Source organism: Mycetomoellerius zeteki, unplaced genomic scaffold, assembly GCF_001594055.1.
Source record: "Mycetomoellerius zeteki isolate Tzet28-1 unplaced genomic scaffold, Tzet1.0 scaffold1104, whole genome shotgun sequence".
Classification (NCBI taxonomy): Eukaryota; Metazoa; Arthropoda; class Insecta; order Hymenoptera; family Formicidae; genus Mycetomoellerius; species Mycetomoellerius zeteki.
Window position 1 is genome coordinate 85,269 of NW_017256023.1, and position 27,473 is coordinate 112,741.

The 27,473-nt window shown below is 34.0% G+C and overlaps 1 protein-coding gene and 2 non-coding genes across 3 annotated transcripts in view; all 3 read right to left on the bottom strand.

The window, feature by feature from the left end:
- Positions 1–27,473, bottom strand: part of thw (chitin-binding domain protein thawb) — a 42,627-nt gene that overhangs the window by 12,824 nt on the left and 2,330 nt on the right. The window contains exon 2 of the mRNA XM_018453645.1: positions 854–909. Coding sequence (XP_018309147.1) covers positions 854–884 — 31 coding nt within the window. The 5' untranslated portion in view covers positions 885–909. The remainder of the gene's footprint in view (positions 1–853; positions 910–27,473) is intronic.
- On the bottom strand, positions 2,861–2,933 carry TRNAF-GAA (transfer RNA phenylalanine (anticodon GAA)). The gene has a single exon. It is a non-coding gene; the product is annotated as a tRNA-Phe (tRNA).
- Positions 3,021–3,093, bottom strand: TRNAF-GAA (transfer RNA phenylalanine (anticodon GAA)). The gene has a single exon. It is a non-coding gene; the product is annotated as a tRNA-Phe (tRNA).

Sequence of the window (27,473 nt, forward strand, 5' to 3'; positions counted from 1 at the left end):
CCCACGCTGCCAGAGATATAGATACACGATTGGTCCGTAATTATCGGCTAGCAGCATGGATAAACAGCGGCGATAAGGGGAAATAATAAATAAAAATATTGAGTAATCCCACGCAGCGGTGGCGCAGTGGAGATTAATCGATTGTCCACTGCTGATGGCCGATGACCATCAGCAGGATGGTGCGCCAGTAAATGCCGTTTCGCCGATTGTATTCCCGTATTCCCATCGATCCTTTAAATCCCAGACCGTGGAAGACAAAGAATGACAAAAAGAGAACGACGTCAATGCGTCCAAGCTCAAAAGGAAGAATTTTTATTCTGCCGATTCATCGCTGGTGAATTGATTCGTTGAAGAACGAAGTCCGCGAATCACGAGGGACATGGCTATGAAATATACTTGTTTTATCGATCGAAGTTCTTTTACTACCTTCACTGATGTCAATACGCACGTCGCCTTTCTGTTAAATAATCCAGATATTTGTAAATAAATTAAAAATTAGATTACGAGAATTGTATTATATTATGTTTATACTATTATGTTTTTTTATCACGTTTTCTTGTAATCTAACTTTTCAATTGAACCTATTAAAACTCTAGTAATATACAATAAATGTAGAAATTCCTTTATTTTATTATTATTATATTACACATATAATAAAAAAATAAAGTTCCACATTTTTCATTATTTTGTTATTATTATTATTTTATTATATAATTACAATTCCATTACTATTTCTGTCCACAGAATCATTTTTAAAAAAGGTGCAATTTTTTCAAAAGTGACTTATTTAAATTGACGTATTTAAATTATTCTATGATGCGTTTATTAAACATAAAATTTTAATTATACTTACATAGAAATAGAAGGCTCACGAGACGTAACATGTTTGGTAGATCGTCAGTCACGACTCTGTAAACAAGATATAATTTATTGAATGAACAATAACAAATCAAATAGAGGGTCAACTAATCAAAACGAGCAAATGAGGCGACAATTAATTAAATTGATTATTATTCTTCTACTGTGACATGTATACAAGACGTTTCGAACTTTACTTAGCCCTCCTCAGCAACATAAAAATTAAACAATAAGGACAATAAGAATCTTATTAGATCGTACATGTGAAAACACAACTAATAGGAAATAGGAATTAAAGGTCTATAACGATCAAAGGTGGATCTTTAATACTTAAATAATTCAATGTGAATTTGTATATACTATATATGTATTTACATATACATATATCATATTTGTAGTCATTTTGAGCTGCACACCGAAATTTCATCGGCACTCGAAATTTTAACAAAAATTAAATCTTGATAAATTTACATTTAATATATGATATAATTATAAACTATCTAAGACTGGATTATTCAAGGATCTCATCTCACATACTAATTCTTAACACAAACGCAACTTTCATCCTCTCTGAAGTCAGTAAACCATTATTGAGTGAGATATAACGACTATTGCCTTTTAAATGATATAACTATTATTTTAAAAAATTTCTGAAATTAGTACAATAAAAAGAAATAAAATCTCATAAATGAATAAATTATTAATGTAGAAGTATTGGTTACTGTATTTCCCTATGGAGCACAGAAATGTTAAGTGGAACGGAAACGAAGATAGCGCATCGATGCGTAGGAGAGCACCATGAAACATACATGCTCTCGGAGCAGAAATCTAATTAAGAGATAATTGTTCCAGAAGCACACCACATTTCGGAATCCCGCAGGCAATATCGGTCGGTGAGGTAATAAATGTAGATAAGAGAAGGCAATCACATCGCTGAAATTTCAAGAGGAAAACGCGTGCGCATAGGAAGTTGGTTTATAAACGACAAATCGAAGAGCCCGAATTAGAACGGGCGAATATAATTAATCGTGATAAATATGCAATAGCATTATGGAGCTCTAATTCGAACCGCGAAAATGATTGATAGACACACCCATCGACATTTTGCAACAGACATTTACTTTAACGTATGATTATCTCAGAGATTATCTCGAATTTTATATTTAATAGACTGCAATTTATTTGTGATTTGCGTATGTCGAAAGAGGGAGGACTATCAAGAAGTACCTATGATTTCAACGTCCTCGTTAGGAAAAAATTGTCAGTGAAGGATTCATGATTGAAAGAGGCACGATGTCGATTTTGAAATATTCTGTAATAAATAAATCTGTTAAACACCAAGAGTTTAACGCTAATACTTCTGACGTACAATGGATTGCGACATGTATAATGTGTCAGCCGTGTCAAATATCTTGCCTCACGGCGAACAAGCGTGCGACGAACGTGTATAATTGCAATTTGTGCGTGTAATGTAGTTACTCCAAACATACGCGAACTCATCGGTTTATGCTCAATGAACAGGTCGTTGAATCGTGAATTACGCTTGCTAACTTTTACATCGAGAGTTATTATTATCGATATAATCGCTTTCTTACTGACGTGAATGATACAATCGCAGCCTGCGGCGAGGTCGACTACATGTACAAGCAAGAGGATTTTGATCCGTTTACGCAATAATTTTATTAAAAGGTTAAATAAATTAATTAAAGATAGGAAAAGATTTATAATTATCTATTTCTTGATAATATGATTTCTAATCTTTCACGGACATCTTCGATAATCCAACGCCATATTTAGACAACATAATTACAGAGTTTAAAAGAAAATGTAATTTAATTGAAACGTTCGTTACTTTTAGTATAAGTAAAAAAATATATGTTAAAAAATAGAATAAAATAAAAAAAATAAAATATTTTTTACTGACAATTTTTCTTTACAATAAAAATAAAAGTCTGTGAGTGCATCTTTTTTACGTAAATTATATCTAAAAAAAAAAGACACTTGCCGAAACCCGGGATCGAACCAGGGACATTTAGATCTTCAGTCTAACGCTCTCCCAACTGAGCTATTTCGGCTCGTTTCGAACTACCGCGTAAGAAATGATGATAAAGCAAGTTCTCTCTGTATTCCTTATGAATTTATCTAATAAAAGAAAAAAAGGATGCGCAAACCCGGGATCGAACCAGGGACATTTAGATCTTCAGTCTAACGCTCTCCCAACTGAGCTATTTCGGCTTGCGATAACTACCTTCTCGTTATAGTGTGAAATTGTGTTAATCAGAAATGATTACGCTAAAATTAGTAATTTTGCGCTATCAGCCGTTTTATGATATACAAAAAGATAATGTAAAAAATAAGAAAATAATTATTTTGACTTTAAAACAAAAAAGTTTATATTTCATTTATTAATATAATATTTATAAAAATAAAAAAAATAGATATTTATTAGTTTATTAAGCTGTTAGATTGAAAAACTTTAAAGAAAAAAATATATAGGTATAAGAGATTTAATCAATAGTTAATGTATTTAAAATAATACATAAGCATTAAAAATACTTTTTATTAATTTTTCATTTGTTATAATAATCCATTTTTTAATTATTACTTTTAATGGTAATTTCTATAATTTTAGTCGTGAAATCTGAAATCTGTCAAATTAACGGGATTACGTTTCGTAAATCTAATGTTAAAAAGTAATATAAATATGCGTTAATAATATCTTAATATCATAAAATTTTGATGTGCGGATAATACACCTCAAGAAGCAGAATCTTATGTATTTTGCAAAGTTGCGCGTGCCGGAGTCAATTTACAGTCTACTAATGCTCAAGAAATGACTTCCGATTAACGCGGAATTATAGGAAATGTGAAATTATTCTCCATAATTTTGCTTTCTTTTTGTCATCACAATCACCACAATAGTTTTGCCTATGGTTTCCGTTACCGTGAGACTTCGTAATTATCATGGAAATCGTCGGATAGGCATCTCATTTCCAATGCAATTTAAGCAAAATACAACGACACGATCACAACGATCATCGTAATAACGCACTTTCACCGACTAAAAACTAATCTTCTCTCTTTTGGTGCTTAAACATTTATATTTATTCGGGAAGGAATTTCCGAGCATCAACAGGCTCCGTTGGAATTCTACGGAAATCGTAGCAAATCAATCAAATTCCCTGGATAGGAAACCGCAAGGGAGACTCAACGAGCTGCATTAGGGAACAAAAGAAAATTGAAGCAATGTAAGGCAACAACCAGTCAGCCTCTACTTCAACTTGCCATGAAAGTCTAAGAGATTATAAGGGAGTGACCCCATATACCTTTATGGAAACAAGATTGTATAGGTTCTTAGAATGGTAATTTTTATGTCGCAGATGCGCGCATTCACAGTTTACTTATATAACGGGATTCACATTCACTATCATCACATCAATTGATATACATATGGAAATGAAGATCTATTTTAATGCATCACGTTTTCGAAGGCAATTCAGGAACCTTGTTACCATAATAGAACGCTTTTAGAGCCTGAGAAGAAAGCAATGTATAAAATATCAAAAGCAGGAAATATACAGCATAATACTATGTTAATGCTATCGACATTTTATTTATTTAAAGAAAACATCAGAATACAGTTCCATATAGCACAAACCTCCAAGGGACATCCTAAAGATAAAATGTGCTGTAAGAAATATACAGGGTTTCCCAAAAGTGTGGAATATCCAATACACTAATTTTTAGTAAAACGCAAAAATGAAGATATCGGAAAACGGTGGAACATAATGTATTCCGATATTTCAAAACAGCTACTTTTTGGCATGGATGCTGATCGATCACAACCCCCAGGTTGCGCGAGGGCGGAAGAGTTGATGAAAATTCTAAATGGCATAGAAGTAAAGTGAAGACTTATTTGAAAAGTTTTTTATAGCGATAAAAAAAACGACAATTTTAAGTTAAATTATATGAATAACCTTATCCAAAAATTATACTGTACAAAAGTGGAAATTTCATGCACTTGGCAATATCCGTTTCTCTTACTCTCGCGTACCTGGGGATGATAAATAATAAACACCTATACCAAAAGGTAACTTTTGAATATTAGAACCACGGTTGCCAGGTATCCAGATTTCTACTGGAGACTCTAGTTTTCAGGCTCAATCTCCAGTTCTCCAGCAGACGGGAAAAATCTCCAGTTTTTCGCTCGCGTGGGGTATTTATTAATTACATATTTAAATTACGTGGAAAGTAATAAGAAAGTCTGCGATTATGTTCGCAGTTTATGTTATTTTACGAATAATAAAAAAGTTTGTAATTGTGTTCGTACTGTATAAATCTTGTAATAATAAAAAGGTCTCTGTGTGATTGTGTTGATACTTTATGTTGGTCAAATATTAATAACAAAAAGAAAGTCTATAACAATGGTCGCAAAACACGAATTAAACCCTGCGCCTTTTTCTTTTTTTCTTTTTTTTTTAATGAAACAATCGGCCGGTCTCCAGTCGAAATATAAAATCTCCAGCGGACCTTTAGGCCCCAGCCGTACAGTGCTCGGGACTTGGCAACCGTGATTGGAACACGTATTTTTCATCGTTTTCCGATATATTTTACAAAAATTGTCACGGGGTTTCTACACCTTGGAAGTCCCTTACAAGGAGCACAAAAGTCAACAAAAAAATCAAAGTAACTTTTTATTTTTAACGTCAATAAACAGTCAAATTTTATAACAAAAAAGATCTTCGTTTTGACTTTCATAACGTCAAAATAAAGTCATTTTGACTTTCTCTTGACTTGGTGTGTCCTTCAGGCTGTAGAATAGTATAATGTCGCGAGGATATCATATCTTCAAATGACCCTATATACAAAGATACACGAGGTCGCATCAGTCTGCCGCTTCAACTGTAGCAAGCGATACTCCTCCTAATGATTTAAGACACCTATAAATGTCACTGAATAGAGTTTGAAATAACCGTACTGGCAACATATCGAAAGTACATCGAATGTATGTACGTTATCCAAGCGTCTCCTAAAGTCACGAGAGCTGGTTGGTACACGAGCTGCACATACGTGATCGAATACGTAACGCCCCCCGTCGTGGATCTTCTTCCTAGGAAACACGACATCAGCCAACAGCAGCGCGAATGAAAGTTTTTACTTTCGTTTGACGATATTAACGAGTCCGCGAGAGCATCGTGCGAGATACGCGAAGTTGAACGCGGTCGGGATGCGCCGTTATAAAATCCGCTCTCCAGCGAAAGAAGTTTAGTGCGAGATATGTAGTAGGAAAAATATAGACCCTCTAACGCTAATATATATATGTATATCTATTTCTTTCACTCGCGCGACGCTTTTAAGACTTCCCTTTCAGCGAATGGATATGGGGCGATTAATGGACTGCTTGCGAGAAAGAAAGTGAGAAATGCACAATCGTCGACGCAGTCGCTGAAGCCGGCTTTAAACCCGTCACGCACGAGCGACTCAACACCGTTCATCATGTCGTCTTCGCATTGTCTTCACATCGCTTTCCAAGATTTTCCTTAGTCCGCGTATTCTTATTCATCAATAATTAATTTCGTGACGTTACTAAAATTGTAGATAGAATAATAAAATAAGAATTAAATTAAGAAGGATTAAAATAACGTTGGATGAAAATTATTAAAATTAAGTATTTGATTTTAAGAGATTAAAGTATTAATTAATTCTGTATATGTGATTAGTGAAATTTCAAAATAACAAAAAAGAGGTAATAATTAAAATAATGAATAATTTGCTGAAATAATAGATGAATATCTGCGATAAATTTTCCATTTAAATTAACTGCCGATATGATCGATGCTTCAAAGCTATAATTAATAATATAAGTTTGAATTATTGAATTGGAAAGATTTTAAACTTTCAGATATTAATGCAACGAAGACTTTAACGATGACTTTTCAATATTATAGCTCGGATTAAAAATTCGTTAGATTATTTCTGACGTTGCTGTTTTATTCGGATCGTTACATTATTCAGTACCGTGGCGAATTCGTCGCCGTTTTATTAAAAAATTATAAGGCTTCTCCAATATTCCCGCCTCGATACCGTCACGTACCGATGAAATTGGCATAAAATTACCACGTAAGCGGAAGAAACGTTGCAGTTATTGTCGACCAGTTGTTGACCTTTAAATATGAAAAGCCTCTAGTACGATGCTTCGCTCAACTTTCACCTTTTCATGTTTAAACGGAGACGAGCTAGCTCGTGCGCGCGAGCGCAGAGATCATCCTTGAGAACGATCCTTGCCGTGAGCGAGAACGCTTCGTGTTTTCCAGCACAAGTCGTGCTCACGGCCCAGTATTTGCCCGAATAACTGAAATATCAACATAGGGATCGTAACCATTTTGCAGGACTACGAAACGTATATCACGGATAATAAACGGACTCACGCGAATGACTGCGTTTGACATCCGTGCGTTCATTCACTAACGAGTCGATAAAATAACAGCATAAAAGTTGCTTTCGTGGAAAGCAAGTGAGCGGTTTGTACAATTGTACCAATTGTAAAAAGAAATGATTGACAGGTCTGTGTATCAGTTAGCGTTCTGTTGTGAACGAAACGAAATTACGATGTAACAGGATAAAATGTAATAAAAAAAAAGTAAATATTTCTCTCTAATCATATTTTTCTCGTCGATCTGATGGGACAATGTAACACGTGTAACACATTAATTAAAATATTCAATAATTAAATAATAACGCAATTAGCGGAAAGAGATAATGAGAGAGCATGATCGGGTCACGCGGTTGGATCCATCATTTCGATCATTAAATTATTGATGAAAATTAATTAATTATTAATGAAAAGCAAGCGAAAATAAAGAATGTCGAGATATTATATGCTAGATTATCCCAGCAATATATGCGAAGCATTACGCGTTGTCATGCTTTTGCCCCTCGCACTCTCGAATATAGATACAGACAAATGAAACAAACTTTGAAATTACATGCTGTGACATCTATAAAAAAAAAACATTTTAAAATAAACTAAATACGCGATGAAATAATAAAACGCGCGTACTCTGTGTAAAATACAAATTAATATACTTCAATAACAATGCGTGCGTTTAGTTATATTATTCGTACCAGACTGTCTCAAGTTTGACACATATACGTTACAAATGTTATCTTACTTTATGCAGCTCCAAAGGTTAGATCATTGAGAACGAGGAATTCACTTGGATATTGATTTATAACGTATTTGCTTTATCGCTTCAGAGAATAGGTCAACACAGTTACTAAGAAAGAGAATATCTTTATGTAAATTATTCTCTATTGTATAATATTATTCTTGTATAATTTTAATACAAAATATAATTATATACACAATATTATTTTAGACCGTTTATGTGAGAACACAATCAATATTAAAATGCCTATAACGATCGAAGCTGGATCTTTAATGCTTAAATAATTCAATCTTAAATTACTAAATATACTATATATGTACTTGCCTCGGTAGTCTAATGACTTAGGACGTTCGTAAGAAATACAAGAGATCCGAGTTCGACTCCTGGCTGAGGTAATATTTTTCGCAATAAATTTAATTACAGTTTTTCAGTATATTAATATCTTTATAATATGATGCCTGATTGAGCATCAAAATTATTAAAATTACTTGTCAATTTAATTCGCATGTTTACTACAGTAGTTTAATTGCGTTTATATAGTCCGGAAAAGAATTCGGCGCGCAGTTCGAAAGATTATAAACATAGTGTATATGCAAGTACATATATAGTATTTTTAGTAATTTAAGATTGAATTATTTAAGCATTAAAGATCCTGCTTCGACCATTATAGACATTTTAATATTGATAATTATATATATTTTGTATCTGAAATTCGAATTTTTAATATTTGATATTTATATAAAATTACTTGTGTTGCTATGGTGCATCATACTGAAAAAAGTTGTTAACTTGACTGAATGTGTTATTTCGATAGCGATTATTTACTTCAAGTATTTAAATATAGTTAAATATAGTGAATCATGTCAGCAAAATTTTATAATTTAAATTATGTTATTTATATGAATTAATAAATATTTGCATGACAACCCATGACTGCCGCATTTGTAGGTAATAGTTGAATCAATTAATATTTTTCTAAATCACAATAACTTTCTTTTCTCATTGTCAGTGTATAGACGCACTATATTCGCGTTTTTTCAAAAGCCATGCAAAATCGACGGAGCATCGAGTGAAATCAGGGAGACACTCTGCGCCGTTGAGTAACCACTTAATTCGAAATATTAAAGATTATCGACGACCGCACGTAATCTCCGGTAATCTCGCGTTGTGATGTCTTGATTAGCCGGGCAGACGACGGCAAGGATTTTCGCCAAGGCGGAGAGTCCATTTGTCGCAGTCACGACTATGAGCGGGCCATCATTATAGGGGCGGTTCTGGAATTTTGGATTATCCGTGAGCGCCCGATTATTATTTTAATTCGCCTGCGGCTCACAATCGCTCCTGGCAAATCGTCGTCGTGTTTCCAGCGCTCCTATAAGCGTTCTAATTGCGTTACTTATTGTCGACGACGTTTGGAACCGGTGCAGTAATCTCTTCGAATTCGAAGTTTCACACTATAGCCATAGGGAACTGTCTCCGCGTCTAATCGTAATAATGGAACCGTCGCACAATTGGCGTAAAGCACATTTTCTGAGATATCGAAAATTAAACATGTCGAAAGTTACACCGGTTTTTATCTCCGTTCTCCGAACTCGGAGGAGCTGCGAAGATTGCGTTCACTTCCCTACGAGAAAGAGAGAGAGAGAGAGAGAAAGAGAGAGAAAACAAGATTTGTAACTTTGGCGAACGATTCAATCTCCGGTTATCGGAGAACATTCAGATGAACATCCACGAATAGACGGGAAAGTGTGACGCTCGCTGCTCTGTCTCGGCTTACGAGCTGCAGCTCCGTTGCTCATTAATGGAGCGCTTAATGTTGCGCACATAACGCGCAGATGCTGTAGTTGCATGTGAATACAAATGTCTCAGAAATCATATACTTTCTCTTGGGAATCTCCTTGAAAATATTGAAAAAACAATGGCACTTGTTTCAACGTCGAAGTCACATCACGTTTCGACGTGAATTCTCCATAAGAATATATTTAATGAAAAATGAAGATTTTTTAATTAAGCTTGGATGAATACATAACAAAATCTTATCCTTTTTCTTTGGTTAATTCAAAGATTTAATCAACAAAATTTTCATCCGATTAGATATAAAATTATTTATTTTAATTATTTAGTTAAAAACAAAATTAATGTATGACTATATATTAAATTCAGTTTAAATTAATGCTAATTGAGATATATAAAAAAGAAAACAGACATACAAATAAAATTTATCGTAATTAGACTCATGTACAACTTATCTTACCCAAGAAAAAAAATTTCTAAAAAAGTTTTAAACTTCACGAAACTGAAAAAACTTGCATCTATCATTACTGCTTCAACTTCAACGCCATAAAAAATAAAGGAATGTAAATTTTACGTAATTTCTTGAGTATCTTAATTTGTTTTAATTTATTAAAACAAAACGTGCACATTGGTTCGAAATCGCGCGCGAAACAAGTGATTCCAGCTAATACGTGAAATACATGCAACAATATTGATGTTCCAATGTAATTAATACACGTAACGGAACGCAATGACTTTAATATAGATTTTTTCGATAAATAATGCCACTGATTTATAAACCAATTGTTTCGATCTAACGATTGGTTGAACCGATTTCACGCACCAATTTCATGATCGAATATTACTTCGCCTCTAATATCTAAAGTTTGCGAAACATTAATTGGCAGTTCACAGTAAATATATACCTGCAATACGCTTTCGGCTTTTGATAAAAATTTACCGTAAATTAGTATCTGTTAAAAATATAAAAACATCAAGAATTTTTCTACACTGTCTGTCAGTATAGAAAACACTACGCATTCATTGATGAAAATAAATAGCATTGAGCAAAAATCGGAAAAAAATTTTTGATGTAACAAATACGCAAATTTTTTTAAGTTCTTGCCATCTAAGATGCATAAATTATAATCTTGGATGAGAAATTACATCTCGCGGTTTTGAAATAGCGGTCCGTTCCCGTATTTAACACCTCTCTAATAAGTGATACTGCGTATACGGAGCCACTGCAGTTAATTAGAAACTTAGAAAGTAATGACGCGGATGAGATAATTGTTACGTCGCCAGGTTTCCGCGTGGCGTTACTTTCAAGCGTCTTCCTTTTCTTTGTCGCGGCACATTTCTCCCGTGTTTACGAGGTTACACTTCAGTTCGTCCATGCGTTTCTCCAATGCGGTGCACTCGCTCGCTTATCGTCAACATCTGGTCTTCCGCACTGAATAGCGCTTGAGAAAGAATACCGGTAGGTCAGTCTCCTACACTTTTGTTTTTACACCATTTTTCTCGTGATAACTCACGGCTTCATTAAAATACGTAATTATAATAACTTAAAAAAATTAATTAAAAAGAATCTTATAAAATAGCAAGAGAAAATGATAATTATAAATAAATGAACAAGTTGTATATTTTCATGTTTACCTGTTCATATTTATTTGCGGAAACTGGTATTTATACAAGAAAAAGCAAACCAGAGTTTACAAAAGAACTAAACAGAAGGAAATAAGTAATGGAAGTAATAACTTAATAAGAGGATTTGATTGCATGATGGTATATCGGTTAACAATACTAATGAGAGCAATATCAATGAATTTCGTAATTTAATTAAAGCAAAGAATGGCGATTGCCCCTTTATTAGAAGTAATTGCAGAGCTCGCGATTACCGCGATGAGGATTGAACTTGATGTATAATCACTCAGTTTACTTTTATTGTCAATCAAATTAAGATAAGTATATAAAAAGAGAAAAATAGATATGCAAACAAATAAAAGTGATAAAAATCACAAAAATAATTCAATTTATTCATATTCATATTCATTTATTCACAAATAATTCTAAACTGTTTAATATTAGATTTAAAAACTAAAAGTATTAAAAGATCGCTTTTTGTTCAAAAGGAGTATTTTGTTTTAATACATGCTGTGTACCATAATTCGTCCAACATAACTTCTTTATATTTTTTTTGAAACTGGAATTCATACAAAATAATGTTAATTTATCTCGTAAATAAATATAATTTTATCTTTATATTAATTTTAAAGATTGTAAATTGCAATAGATTATTTAAAATGTAAAAGTCTAAGAGAAATGTGAGGCAAAGATACATCATCTTTGTTTCTAATAAATACAGCCTCTTTTTATGAAGGGGAATACTCGATCCCACAGAATTAATCGATACTTATCGATAATGTAAGTGATCGATTACCTTCCTGCATGATGCATAGCAAAAAAAAAGAAGCAATCAGAGACGAGGATGGCGGCGTGCAAGCAACCGTGAAAAGGACGAGGCTCGCGTCAGGTCGGCAGTTTTTCGCAATCAGCGCGGGTGATTACTTCCTTTATGCCTCCTCACGGAGGACCGGCACGAAACAACCGAAGAAGAAGCCGCACTGCCGCGTTTTCTTCACTGGGATCGGCATGGCATTTCGTCGTTCGAAAGAAGATAATCGCACGCGCGAGCCTTAAGCGATCTCCGTTCAAGGCAATAAGGCACTATCGCGCGGCGTAGCGCCGAATTTTACAAGCGCACCGTATAATTCGCGTGTCGCGGATCTCGCGGAGAGGACGCCGATTTTACGGATCGATACCCGTATCCGTCACGAGATCAGCTCTCGTGTCGATTAGACGTAAAAAGCCGCGACTCGTGTGATTATGACATGGCGAAAGGTCAGCGATCGACCGAGCCGAAATCACCTGAACCAACAACAACAACCACGAGTCACGATAGGATCCAAAGATCCTTGCACCTCCCGTTCCGTAATCACCGCGGCTCGCTTTCGTAACCGTTGCCGTTATGTTACCGCGCTACCGGTCATCGTAATTGGGGTCCATGGACCTTCTATCATCGCTTACGCGATCCGCTTAACCCTGTAATCGTAACAGCATTTTAATCTCCATCATATCATTTCCATCGGTCCCTCCCACCCCCCCTCTCTCTCTCTCTCTCTTCCTCTCTACTATTTCAACCTGATGTCGTTTCGCTAATGCATTGTAATCGGTAGCTAGCATTACTGACGGAGACGTGGCAACCATTCTATTACCCTATGTTATTAGCCCAAATGTCGTGAGCTTGCCATGCATCTATGCTGGTGCATGCATGGGTAGAATCTGATATGTCATACGACCAACTGAATTAATATTAATTAGAGCTAATTCTATAGCTGAATGAGATAGCAAAGATCAAAGTTCAAGTGTTTCGTCTTGCATTATTTAATAATGTATATACATATATGTTTCTATAGAATCATGTAAAATTAAACATATATTTTTCTCTATATTATACTATTTTCTATTTTACATTGGAGAACAAATTGAAAGAATTGCGAGAAATCCTTCAAATTCGTACGTTTTAAAAATGTACTGAATATTTTAATACGCACAGTAGAAACGTAGAAATGTTTACAGGTAATTTTTTTCAGAATCTAATTGTTGGAAGTAGGTTTTTGTATGTATAAAACATCCGTTTAATACATCCACTGAGATATTTTGATCTACTCATCATAAAGTATTAAAAACAATTTATATAAATAGCTGCAGGTTGTTATCTAAAATAATTAAAAAATTCCTCAAGTTGTTTTTATACCGTATATGTTATTGTGGCGTAGTTTGATTTGACTCGAACAGCAAGACAATGAAAATAGAATTTTAATTAACATTTTTAAGAATAACGTTGCTTTAGAATGATGTTGTAAACGGCTGTTGTAAAATGATGTTCTCTAAACAGACATGCAGAAACAAGACACATGTAAGAGTGTTTCGTAAATCAATTGTATTGAAGTAACATCGTTACCACGCGCGGTGCATAAACTACCAAATAGCATCGCGCTGAACTCTAAGAGTTAGTGATAGATGACATGAGATGATTAAACACGATACAACAATCGGCGAAACACAAAACGTCGAAATAATACCGATGTAAACTGTGTCGAGCAGCTTGTTAGAATCGATATACCGACCATGTTGCATCTCGATTCGCATATCTAAACACTTGCGACTAGGTATGCATGTATGTACAGATTGCCATCAAAGGCGCTTGTTTCTAACGTCTGTATGCATTTAAATGTAAAATACCAGCAAATGGAAACTATTTGCATGAAAAGATACATTATGTAAATATCTACGCCATTAGTCGTCATTATGTGATTTTGAGTATTCGAATTCAGAAATGGAAACAAGAAATTTAGATAAAGACTTAAATATACAAGAACAAGAATTAATATTAAAAATTACAAAGCAACAAATAATAACTTTGAATCAAATTGCAGCCATTTTACAATAATCGACTCTTTTAATTTATTGATTGAAGATATTAGAATAGTAAGTCAGAGAGAGTGAGAGAGTATTAATTGATTATCATAGATTTCATATTTGATATAAGTTTTAGACGGCGCGCGCAATGCAATTGACATTTCAAAGAATAATCCAAGAGTTAACGAAGCATTCCGGAATGTTTCATTAACCTCTATCTCCGGCTGGCCAGGATTCTTGTCAACGAACTGCTTTTCCGTTCTTCGTCGCGAGAAGTAATTCTGCCCCTCCCTCAACCCTTCCATCTTTTCTCCCCGACTCTCTTTCTCAGATCACCGGATCAATCGGTGGCGAAACGAGGTCTTCAAACAAGTAGAGTACCAAGCGAATTCCCCCGTACAGCCGATTCGATGTAGGAGAAAGGAAGAGAGCGTTGCCCAAGCAGCACACCGCGCGCTACGTGGAACAGGAACGTAATTATTATCGCCGAGTTACGTATTCGGATGTTCTTCCGCTCGTCGAATCTTCTCACATACTACACCACGCGCATAGACGCGCTCCGAACAATAGCTTGGCCTCAGGAGCGATTCCCATATTATGCAAATACCAGCACTCTCCCTGCTCCGGCAGCCCCACCTCGTCCCACCTCGCCACGTCTCTTCGTCCTCCTCAACAGGAAGATAGGATAGTTATGTTCATTCGGAACAGCCGTTGAGCAATAATTATGGGCAATCGGTTTTATGAACGCGTCAAAATATTCAATTTTTCATCCGCTCTTTTCAGAGATAAAACTTTTCCGTATCCATGGTTTTTTTTTTAAATTTTTTTAACGCAGAAACTTTGAATTACATATTTAAAGAACGACGCGTTGCATTATTCATGTTTTAAAAAATACAAAATTGCGACGCAAAGATAAATGTTCGTATTTGTTTCACTCTTAGTTCATATTTTTTTTGCAGTTTTATCATTGTCTGGTAATACAAATTTCAATACCGTGATTTAATCAGAGGACTATTTCCGTAATCAACTCTAAAAATTACAAAATATATACTGCAATTTTCTCGCGTGAAAAAAATATCACAGTTATGGGAAAATCTTTTTCATTTTCCGTCTCTTCCAGCGTTCGTTTTTGTGGGTCACTTTGCCAACTGCAAATGCAGAAATAAAATATTCAGAGTCACTTCAACCCGTTTCGTGAGTGTCGTTTATCCGGTCCCGTTATTGAGCGCGTCTATACGCAATCTAAATTTATCAACATTTAAATGGGTGATAAACTAAAAGTATTTTACTTTTCATTGGATTTTTTTCTAGTTAAATCAACAAAAAATATAGCTCTTGCATCCATGAATGTGAACGTGAATATTTCACCTGTTCCATGTTTTTGTAAATTTTTCGAATGCGCGTTGTCATGTTGCGGTTTTTGACGAGCGCCATTCATATAAAATCTAAGGTCGTTGTTTTTCGAACTGCCAATTTTCGCTCTCAGGGGGTATTACATTTTCTCATATTGAGTCACTATGTCGCAAGCTGCGGAGGACTCGTGTAATCTCATGTTTTGAATTAAGGGAAATGACGCAATCGCGGCAAGGAAGATGGAAGGCCGCGCGCCACAAAATTTTTCGAAATACCAAGTCTTACCAAGAAATTATGAAAGTTTCGTCTTCGGAGAAAAATTCGCATCAGTGGATCAAAAGGACAGATAATGTCAGAAGTATTATTCGGTGGTCGGTAAGATCCTAGTTCTTTCCTTCCTCAATAGGAAGACGCGATCGCTGGATCACGCCAACGAAAGGTAAGGCTTTTGGATAATCTTATAATTAAAATTACGGTACCAAAAAGCACAAGGCGAACAGTAATTTAATACATTAAAAAACTCTAAAATATTAAAATATATACATTAAAAAATACTAAATTTTAGTAAATATTTGTTTGGATAGTTCTAAGTAAATATCTAGCTAATGTGTAAATTTATTTAATAAAAACCATTAATTTAATTTAACTATTAATTTTTTACCAAGTAAATATTTATTTACTGTAAGTAAATGTTTACTTGGTACTATTCAAAGAAATATGTATTAAGGTTTAGTAATATTTTTTTTCAGTGTACTAGAGGTACATATAAATATGACGAAAACAATTGTCAGGGTTACACCCTGTTGTAATGTAACAGTTACACGTTTTTAATTCAGTAGTAAAATACTTCAGTTTTCTTATACCATTTTTTTCTCACGTTTCAGCATTTTGAAAATATTTTCTAAAGGTATAAGTTAACATTTTTAAAGTTCTAAAGATATAATAAGTTAAAGATTTTAATATCTTATTAAAGATATGTACAAAATTTCTTGCGTTTTCATCAATGTTAAATGATAGATTAGTGAAAATCTGCAAGTCATCGAAATAATTCTAAAGGATATGAGACTTTAACTGTGATTCGATGCAGTAATTTTATTCTCACTTCTGTTTTACACTCCATTTATCAATAAACGTAACTGTTCAATTTCGAGTTTAATCTGTGCGCATATGTCATGTCAACAGATTGACACGGGACAAAATCGTGACATTTGCTAAATTTTACATTTCAAGAGCAGTAAACCAAAGATTCATTGACACAGTGTATTCCCAGTTCTATCTAGCGTTGCATTTAGCGCTACATGCGGCTCCCTGATTTCGAGTGTTATTTGTCTAGCCCACGAGAGACAAACGCTTAATGACAGTACGAGACAGCCGCATTTAGCATGCGGCAAGGATACGAGGGCCAAAGTTTAGTCTCGTGACCTAATTTGCCGCCGCACGTTTTGCAACGTCGGTCGCTTTCCACACGAGATAACGAAATTAATGACTAATTGGTCGACCGGCTGCAAAAAGAGTTGCATCGTTCGGCAATCATGGCGTGCAATAATGTTCAATCGATTCCATCAACATCTAATTGAATTTAACCGACAGCTGATTGAATCGCGCGATTAAATAATCAAATCTCATATGGGAAAAACGAGCACGATTGTAAAATATATAATCATTAGATATCACTTAATATTGCTTCTTGAATATATCGCGTGGCGCTTGGCTTTGCACTCTCGTACATTTAACGAAGCGCACATCCTCCGCTGATCCAAAGCAAACAAAGAGAAATGGTAACGCGAGACGTGCGGTAGATACGTGCCATAATCGCATATAATGATACGGCCTTCCCGCTTTCTCGATGAAATAAAAGACTTTCTTTCCCACGCGCTCACCTCGAAAATTCCCCAATGCACTCTAATCATCTGCCACGAGTTCCAGCATACCGCGGTAAAGATATCGCCCGAGGATTTTGTTCTGTTTGCATATACATAACTTTGCGGAATCTCTTGTTCCATAACGGAGATTTACTCCTTTCAGAACCACCGGCTGCAATTCTCTCCGTGTTAACTTTTGACGTGCTGTTTATCGATAACGTATTTCTCACGATAAAACCGACGCGACGTCAGTTTATGTGCTATCTGACGTGACGATTATCACTAATAGGTACTGTGATTTTTAATACCGTTTGCTTAGACATTTTTGAAGTTATATTAAGTCTCAACTACAGCTAGGAAAACTACATCTAGACTAGGTATACAAAAATATTCATTGTCAGATTTTATATTTAAGGCTGTCTTAAGTACACTCTTAAGACGTCATGAACCAATCAGATAGCCGTATTAGTATACCTTAAGTCATTACTTAAGACGGTCCTAAAATAAAAACGAACTATGAATGCCGCTTCTAAGTTCTAAAGCGTCCTGTTTGAAATATATGGTATGTAGACTATAAGTGAATCCGTTTTAAAGTGATTCTTTAGTAAATCGAGTTACATTGAAAAAAATACATGTAATTTTACATGGAAATTACATGTTCATGACTGGAAAATTATCTAAATATGATTGGAAATTTACAATTTCCAGTAAATTTCTATCATATTTAAATAATTTAGATAATTTTCCAGTCATAAACATGTAATTTCCATGTAAAATTACATGCATTTTTTTCAGTGTTACCACAGAAATGTCTAATTTTTTTACATAATGAAGTTGAAGTACTGAACTTGACGTATACAAAATAAGAGAAAAAACTGTTGCGATGAAAATGTAATTTTTAACGTATAACTTAGTGACAGGTAAGGATCGGAGACGTTTCTTTAACTAACTGCATACAAATATTATCATAGACTTCTCTAAAAAAAAAACGATATATAATAATTTAAAAAAATTGTGAGTGTCACAAAAAAAAGTAATAGGTCAACGGCCATTTTAATAGAAAGATATTTACAGTGAAAGCAAAAAGTATTCGTATAAGGAAATTTGTTATAAAAAAAGTCTTATTTGTAGAAAATAAACATTAATTAGCAATTTTATATAATGAATACATTCTGTTCTAATATAAACAAACGAGCTTCGCATGTATTCCTGATTTTAGAAGCTAAATTTCTCGACTGTATGAATACTTTTTGAGCATCCAAACAATACCATTTTTAATTTTCGTTTATTTTTTAGATGATATATTTTCTATAATTAATACACATCTTTTTGGTATATAATTTTAAAAAACATACAGTCTATTTTATTTTTATGAATAAATTGTTAATTACCCAACAAAAAGTGATCGTCAATTAAACGTTGAATCGATGTCAAATTGGTGTTGAAATCGTCGTATCTATATCGATTCGACATTAATTCGATGACTCATTTCTCGCTGAATAATATTTAGTTTTCAAAAATAAAAATTTTTTTTAAAACATTTTGTGTATACGAATACTTTTTGCACTCACTGTACATGCATAAACTTGCATACAAATTTAACCTCGAAAAGTAAACATAATCTCTCACCTTGTTTTCATTTGGTGAAGATGCAGTTCTTGATTTATATATTACATGTTTCATATTATTTCATTAAGACACACATGTAGTCTTAATATTTTATCCAAATTATACAAATATTTGTGATTTTAGGTGGATCCTAGTCAGACATCTCAAAAATTTTCGGCACTTCACTAAAGAATCACTTAAAGCGCTTCTAGACGATATGGCCACCGTATACGCCAACTTTGCATTCATTCGCTAAATATTAGCCTACATTCAATATGGATAATTATATATGTATCACGTGTATGATATTTGCTAATGTTTGCGAACGTTGATTATTAATCATATCGTCTAAAGATGTCTTTATAGTAATTGATAGAAGAAGGTTCCAAATTTTTTTTATTTGCAATTTAGAATTATAATATCAATCGTACAGATAATACAATCATTCAAAAATTTTCGTTTCAAATTCAAATGACTCAACATGTAATCAAAGGTGAAATAATCTTGCTACAATTGTGTGGTAACATAATTATTCGTTCGTTTAATAACAAAACATATCTATGGCTCCAGCAATAGATCATTAAAATAATATTTTAATTTATATTCAAACACTGCAAATTTCTAATTCGACAATGAACCACTAAACGCACACAATTGTTAATAACTATATAAACGTAAAAAAATTAAATGGACTTTACACACCCGTTGAACAATTTATGTCGTAAAATAACTATCGTTACTTGTAATAAGACTGTTAATTTAATATAAACTATCACATTACGACAGTTTATATTGAATGAACTATTGAATGAAACATAAATGTCATTACCGACATAATATTGAATAGCTAGGCTTTATAATAAGACTGAAATTTTTCATCTGCTTTTCACGATATTTAAACATAAAAATCTATAATAGTAATACGATGGAGAGTTCCGGGAATCTCGAGATCGAACCAACAACGATTTCCTTTTAGCACGCTCAGCTATTCTCGCTGTATGACTCCAGGGAGGGAGCTTTTTTGCATACCTCTTTTAAAGTTTAACAATAAATTAAACATTATAAAACTGTGCAAATAAGAGCAGTTCGAGGAAAAAAGTTTTCTACCTTGAAATAGAATTTTCTGAAAGGTTTTTCTGAAATTACAATTGCCAAAAGCTTCGTGAGCTAATTATCATTTAATTTTAAACTTCCACGTTTTACTGCATTTTCGCGTAATTTTGTATCGTAGATTAAAAATTGTTCTTGAAGAGAGAAATAGGAGCGTTCTCTTGGAGAATCAATTCTGAATTCGTTAAAGGGCTGTTGACGTATATGGAAAAGGACGCACCGTGGATCAGGGACATCCCGTGTAACGAAGAGAAAATATTCCACAACTAATTTGCATTCTAATATCCTGGACGAAAATCTAATTCGAGTCTTAATTTATTCACGTCCTATTAGTTATCTCCTTGCACTTTCCAACTCTTTCATTTATTATTAATAAAGATTAAAATTTAGTTTTAGATTTTTGTTTTCTTCGAAATCTCTTTCTATAACGAATCCTTAAATCTTGTGTGATTCCCCAGAATCTCCCTAATTCCTGCAAAGTCAATTAATTCTATTAGATATTACGATATTTGTTCCTAAGTTTGAAAAATTGTTTCTGTTCTTCGACGTTTCTATGACATTTTGAGATGGTTCAGGTCGAATGATGTCTTACGCGAATTATACGACATCGTGCGTTTAATTAACGTGACAGCGGTCTGGAGGACTCTTTGGGCACAACGAGAATGAGTTTCACGTTTCTGATAGTCGCTCAGGAGGGAAGTCCGATGTCGGAACAAAGGCAACTAGATAACGAAGCAAAGCTAGGCATCTTGTCTTAGAACGCATACGTATGTACCTCCTTCTTCCTTTGTAATGCTAATTCGATAATTATTTCAGCAGGATTAGCTGAGAAAGGGCGGAGGAATACAAGTATGAGGAAAGAAACGTATGCATCGAAAAATCGGTTTGTCTAAAGTAAGTGAATGATCTTCAAACGGACGATTCAATCAGAGATTTTACGCAAACATTGAATATTTATTAATTTTATCAAATAAAATCTCATTTTATGTTCTGTAAATTGACACACGTCAATCTGTACGTAAAGTGCACTCCATAACTCCACTATATTAAATAAATATTTTAATAATTCGCTTTATATAGAATCGTTTTTCGCTCATAAAGCCTTGATCGAAAATTTCGACGTCAAATTACTCTTGAAAATTAAAATTCTGTTAAAAACCTGCTATAGCCTAATTGAAATTAATTAAAATGACATTGATAATGCTAAGCTAAGTTCTAAAGTAATAAATTTTACGAAAACATAACAAGAGATACATCAATACCATTGTAATCGATTTAATTTACGTAAGCGGAAAACAGAAATGTTTAATAGAATTAATACAGTAAATCTGTTTTCAAGCACCACAAATTTAATAAATAAACCACGTAGAGAGATGAAATATATACTCTTGTAATCCATATACGCTCTCTTTGTAATCCACAGAACATTCTGTTTACCATAGCCGTAACAAACCTCGAAATTCCGCAGCTTGGAATTGCGGTGCATTTTTGCGATGGCGTTTATCGTCGAAACTTTTCGAATTCGAAATAAAAAATGGCACATAAAGTTTGTTTGTCAGCAAAGTACAGGGTAAGTGCTGTGCAACATGCCGCAGGGCATAATATCGATATCGATATGGTCGCACGCGCGACATCGAATCGCGGCGAAGCGTACACGCGATCTATAGCACGCTCTTTGCTGCTATTAGATCAATAACTTTGAACATTCACCGATATACTCCCATCGGTACACAGCTGTCGATCGATTTCGACTTTCGTCGTTGCACCGACATCGAACGCTTATCGAATACGTGAGATTCAAAGACCTCGTAAAAGTAATAATGGTGAACTTTTGTTTATGTTTCCAATAATATTTTTCCAATAATTTTTCAATATTTTTTAATAAACATAGAAGATTTTTTATTTTATGAACTGAAAAATATGTAAACTGTCCCCATATTGCGACTGCAATTTTAATTAAAGATTACACGGTGTTTTTTAAATTTAATACATATTTCAATAATTAAAAATAAACGTAATATTATAGTAATTAAATACCAAAAAAGAATTTTGATAAAAATTTATTTGCACTCAGTAAAGAAATAATGTTAATATCTGTTTTAAACATAAAAAGTTCAATTTAATTTGTTTTAAAAATAAGATACATTCGTTAACGATGTGTTCTTCAACATTTATTCGAATAAAATACGATATTATTCCTTTTAGTAAAATTTTTTGCTACCGATACTATACATGTGTATTTCACACAAAGTTAAAAACAACACCGTTTGAAACTTTGCAGAATCCAATAGCGAAATACTTATTAAATTGCATTGGCGGATTATCATTTTCAATCATCTTATATATTTTGAATAGCAGTGAGCACATTTCACAAGTTTGATACTCGGGGAAACCTTTGAGTTACGCAAAATATCAAGTATCTCGATTGAAATCGGAGTCGATTCGTATATTTGTGATAACGGCGTCATTTTTCCTTTTTAATTGATATCTTGGAACACGTCATGTCGAGCCGCGTATATTTTCAAACTTTAGAGAGTAATAAATCTTGTATCTACAAATATATGCATAATATACAGGGTGAGGCATACAACTTGCACAACTTGAAAAACTTGTAAACTATAAGTATTGTAAACTAAAAATTTCAAGGTCAATCAGCTACATTTGAAAAAATGAAGCTGATCTTGAAATCTTTTTTAAAGCCTCCACTTAAAAAAAAATTTATGCATTATGTAATGGCTCCCTTGAAGTCATGCAACTTTTGTTTATAACAATTTTTCATACAACTTATAAGAGTTTACCAAGTTTTTCGAGGTGTGCAAGTTGTATGCCTCACCCTATATTTTTATTGTAAGATGCATCTACATTCACACACAATTTCTGAAATTTACAATAATAATTTCTCATTAACATGTGTGCTAAGTCCTACACACCGTTTCTGCAATACTATAAATGTACTTTTAAACAAGAATAAATAGTGTACCAGCTGAAGCATAAATTTAGTACTGCAGTTCATTCACGTCCTGCCTAATAGAGAGACGTTAATCTCCTTGTAATGTAGGAAAGGTCCTTAAGGCGGCAATCGCTTTCGCAAAAGTGGTATACTTAATACAAGTAAGATTTATGAATTGTTACATGCTTTATTTGTGCGTGTGTGTATATATACAAAAGTTTCAGTAAATTTCTTTCTTACGAACGTATTGCATTATATATATATTATACCGATTAGTCCTTAAATACTAATCTAGGAGATTATGCGATTAAAAACTAAAAATGTTGCAAACTGTAGAGCTGTAAATAAATAAAAAAATTTTATTTTGAATCATGCAAAAGGTACAGTAATATTTTAATTAAAAGTTTTATCGCTAAGCATTTATTCGACAAAATTAAGAAGCCATTTCAAAGCAAAAACAGAAAAAATAATTGATGAATCTATAATACTTCGATGGCTTAGACGTTTAATTATTATAGTTATCAGAAACATAACAAATGACATTTTATTTTTTATGTATCCTTAAATACTGCGATAATTAGAACTAAAAAAAAAAGGACTTTGTCGTATGACATTATATTCAATGTTCATGTTAAAGCGATTACATTTTATCGATAATAGGATCCGCATTGGCCATGCGACTTGTCTGCGGGAGCGGCAGCTGGGACTGCTTTGATGTGAAAATCGGTCGGACGCTGCTAGTAGTATAGCCAGAAACCAGACGTCCGGCAGATCGTTTATCGCATTAGTGGACGGCCCACGGTTCCGCGCGTGGTACCTTCAGCAAATTGGGAATTACGGCAATATCGAAACTTTGATGTAGCCCTGCTAATCCCAGCTCGGAGTTATTTCTTGGTTCAGTTTAAAGAGTTCGAATACAAGCGTACGTGCAATCGTCAATTGACAACACAAAGTCATCGCGATATTACCACCGATCGAACAAATTTGAGAAAATGTGTATAAATATTTGTGTGTTCGCGTAATTTTTATTTCAGTTCAACGTTAAATTAACATAGAACATAATCCGATAGGATTCACGTAGGCTTCGCTATATATTTCTGTTCGTTGTGACGATACAGAATTTGAAAGAGGCAAGAAATAAATCGCTACATATGCACATGTACTACTGTAGTTGTACAAGAGACACGATTCTTTTTTGTTATGCATCAACTGTAACATTCTATTTAATTACAAATGCCATAATCATCAGTCTAGCAAAAAAGAGCTATTAAATAAATCTTCCCCGCGTCTACGTACATATCTCGTTACATTCTGTCGCAAAACAGGTTTAATGCAGCGCGTAATGCTGAACAAGAGCATTTACATTGCGCGCGATTAACGTCACCTCGGTGAGGCGAATTATACGCGCTGCGCAAAAGCACGTCCTCCGAAATGCATTGAACCTCGATATGACCCGAGAGCTCGTCATTACGCCGTAGCCCGAATTAGTATCCATCTATTACATATTAAATTACATCAAACGCGCGCTTGTGATTATCGCGTTTGTGATTGCGCCGTCATATCGCGGTCATAATGTCGCAATACACGTTGATATCGTTATTTCCGAAATTGAAAGGACACTCATGGGGGTAAAAGCCGATACGTCCAACGCAAAGGGAAATTATTAAATTGCGAAAAAATCCCTGTTTTGTTATACGATATTTTGTTGTCGTTGAAAAACTTTCTGTTGTCATAATATGCAGATTGTGTTTATTGTCAGATTTGTCACTTCCAAAACTCGGATTTCGTGCCGACAATTTCATGTCGAAATAAAATCCAATAAAACAATAAATTAACAATTCACATACCGTTTATATCGTACAATAAAACGCACGGACTTTCTCGTTGACATTGTGAATATTCGATAGATTTATTTTCACTCATTGATCGTATTAATCGTAACTCTGAATAATTGCTTCTTCTCAATATTCTGATTAAGCGATCGATTTGACGTTGAATAGCTTTACTTTACGACTCCCTTTAGAACTTGCGCTTTTTGTAGATATCATACACACACGCATTTCGAAACTAGAGGGTACAATCGAATCCGGAACTAATCACTGTAATCCGGATCTAATCTGGCGCCGTGTCGGTAGCAAGTGAAGCTCCCGCCAAGATCAATCAGGGATAATAATTGGAAATTCGACTTGTACCAAATCACAATCATAAAGACAATGAGAGCAATAATGATACAGATCAATGATATCTAGTATATATTAGACACTTCTGCGTGTGAATGCGTGTAGATGCATCAATTAAGTTTTTAATTTACTACAAAACATGTATAAGTCTACACTTTTGTTAGAATAATAGCATATTATTCTCTTAATCTTCTAATTCTGTAACTATGTAAATAATAAGTCTCTTTAATAGTGTTAAGTAGGTGCGAGATCTGTCAGAGTGATAAGTAAAACTACACAATTACGAAAGTAGGACGTTTTACGCATTATCTAACGAAATGAGATAAATTGCACGGGTATATTCTGCTGTCATTATCTATCTTGATATTTGTTTTAATAGAAAGGAAGAATTAGCCAAAAGTAGATTAATGGAAATGATGGATATACTATAATTGTCTTACATTTCGTGGGATCCATTAAATATTTAACAAACCTAGCTTAAACGTAACGTGATAAGTTTGAAATAATTCACAGTTCTGTGCACAGAGAATTCGATTGTTTAATAAAATTTTCCATCGAATAAATCGAAACTTCAAGCAGATGTATGAACGAAGCGGAATTCAATAGCTCTTCTTTTGCTCAGACAGAAATAGAAACGACCGAATAACTCGCGTAAGAATTAATAGGGTGAAAAAATTTTATTGCTTTATTAATAGAAAGAATATATTTTTCGTACATTTTCTCTCTCGTGAAAGAAGCTCGCGCGCCTACAAGCTCGAGTGTGCTACACAACGTGTTACACCCGAGTATAATTACACTGATGTTGGCCACACAGCGTGAGACTCTTTTGCGCCACGTTTTTGTCAGACAGAGACAAAACGAGGAGAGAGAGAGAGAGAGAGAGAGAGAACGAGTAGACGAGATTTCCACTTTGCGTGCCTGGAAGTTCGCGTGCAAAAATGGGTCATACACACATTTCGTTATGACATATTGCTTAACGATCCACTGCTTTGTCCGACATCGCATTCTGCGTGCCTCATTCACTGGGGAGCGCAAATTAATTAATTAGCTAGAGACAAGATTAATTAATTATGGCGACCTCGACGAGTTCGACCTAGAGACGTCCCGCTTTACTATCATCGTGTTCGACATCAAGTCGAGCAAGAAGTTGATTCTCAAGACTTAACTCTAATTAGATTTACGTATGTTAATTAACAAACGTAATAGAATTTTGCTGCATTTATTAAATGCAAACTTATTAAACATAAACTGAGGAAAGCAAACAGCAATACAATTTATTATTTCATTAACTGCTTCACTATTTGCTTGTTAAATGCAATTAACAACTTCTTGTGAATAACACAATTAATATAAAATACAAAAATCTATTCAGTACGCAAACAGTATGATATAATAATGGCGGAAAAATGGAAATAAAGACATTTTTAGATAAGCACGTTTTTTAATTTGATCTCAGCAGTACTGAATGTAGCTCGTTTCCTCTTTTGCCGAAAGGCTAAAGTTAAGGACTTTTAGAAGGATCTGTCGGCACGATAGCACAAATTGGGTCTGCCTCGTCCGCATGTAAGAGAACCTAAGGAAATGAAATTTATCTGACATCGCACAACTACCCTTCAAGTTATTCTATCGGGCGTTATTTTGGTCTGTTAAAGTATAGATTAAATTAAATTAAATCTTTATCATTTAAACACAGAAAAACAATTAATAATATATAACATAATTATATAGCAAGAGCTTTTTACATTATATTACATTGATTTTAATTATAATTACATCGATTTTAATTAAAATAATTAATAGAAAGGATTATGCGAAGCAGATTTATGAATTTTACATTAACGTAAATCGAATATTCGTGAGCAAATTAATAAACAACAAGCGGAGGGATATCGTTATGTCAACTATATAGAACATCGGTACCCAATTTAAGCACGATGTTTGAAGACGAAGCAAAAGCTAAAGACTCGGAAGGAACTGTCAGTCTGCTTACGCGATAATGGAGTAGCGAAATATACATCGCACAGCTACCTTTCAGTAAATAATTCCACTGAGTCGACTGTCGACGACGCACAGATGCAAAGCGGATAATAATGATACTCCAGGAACCTAATATCATTGATATCGTGAC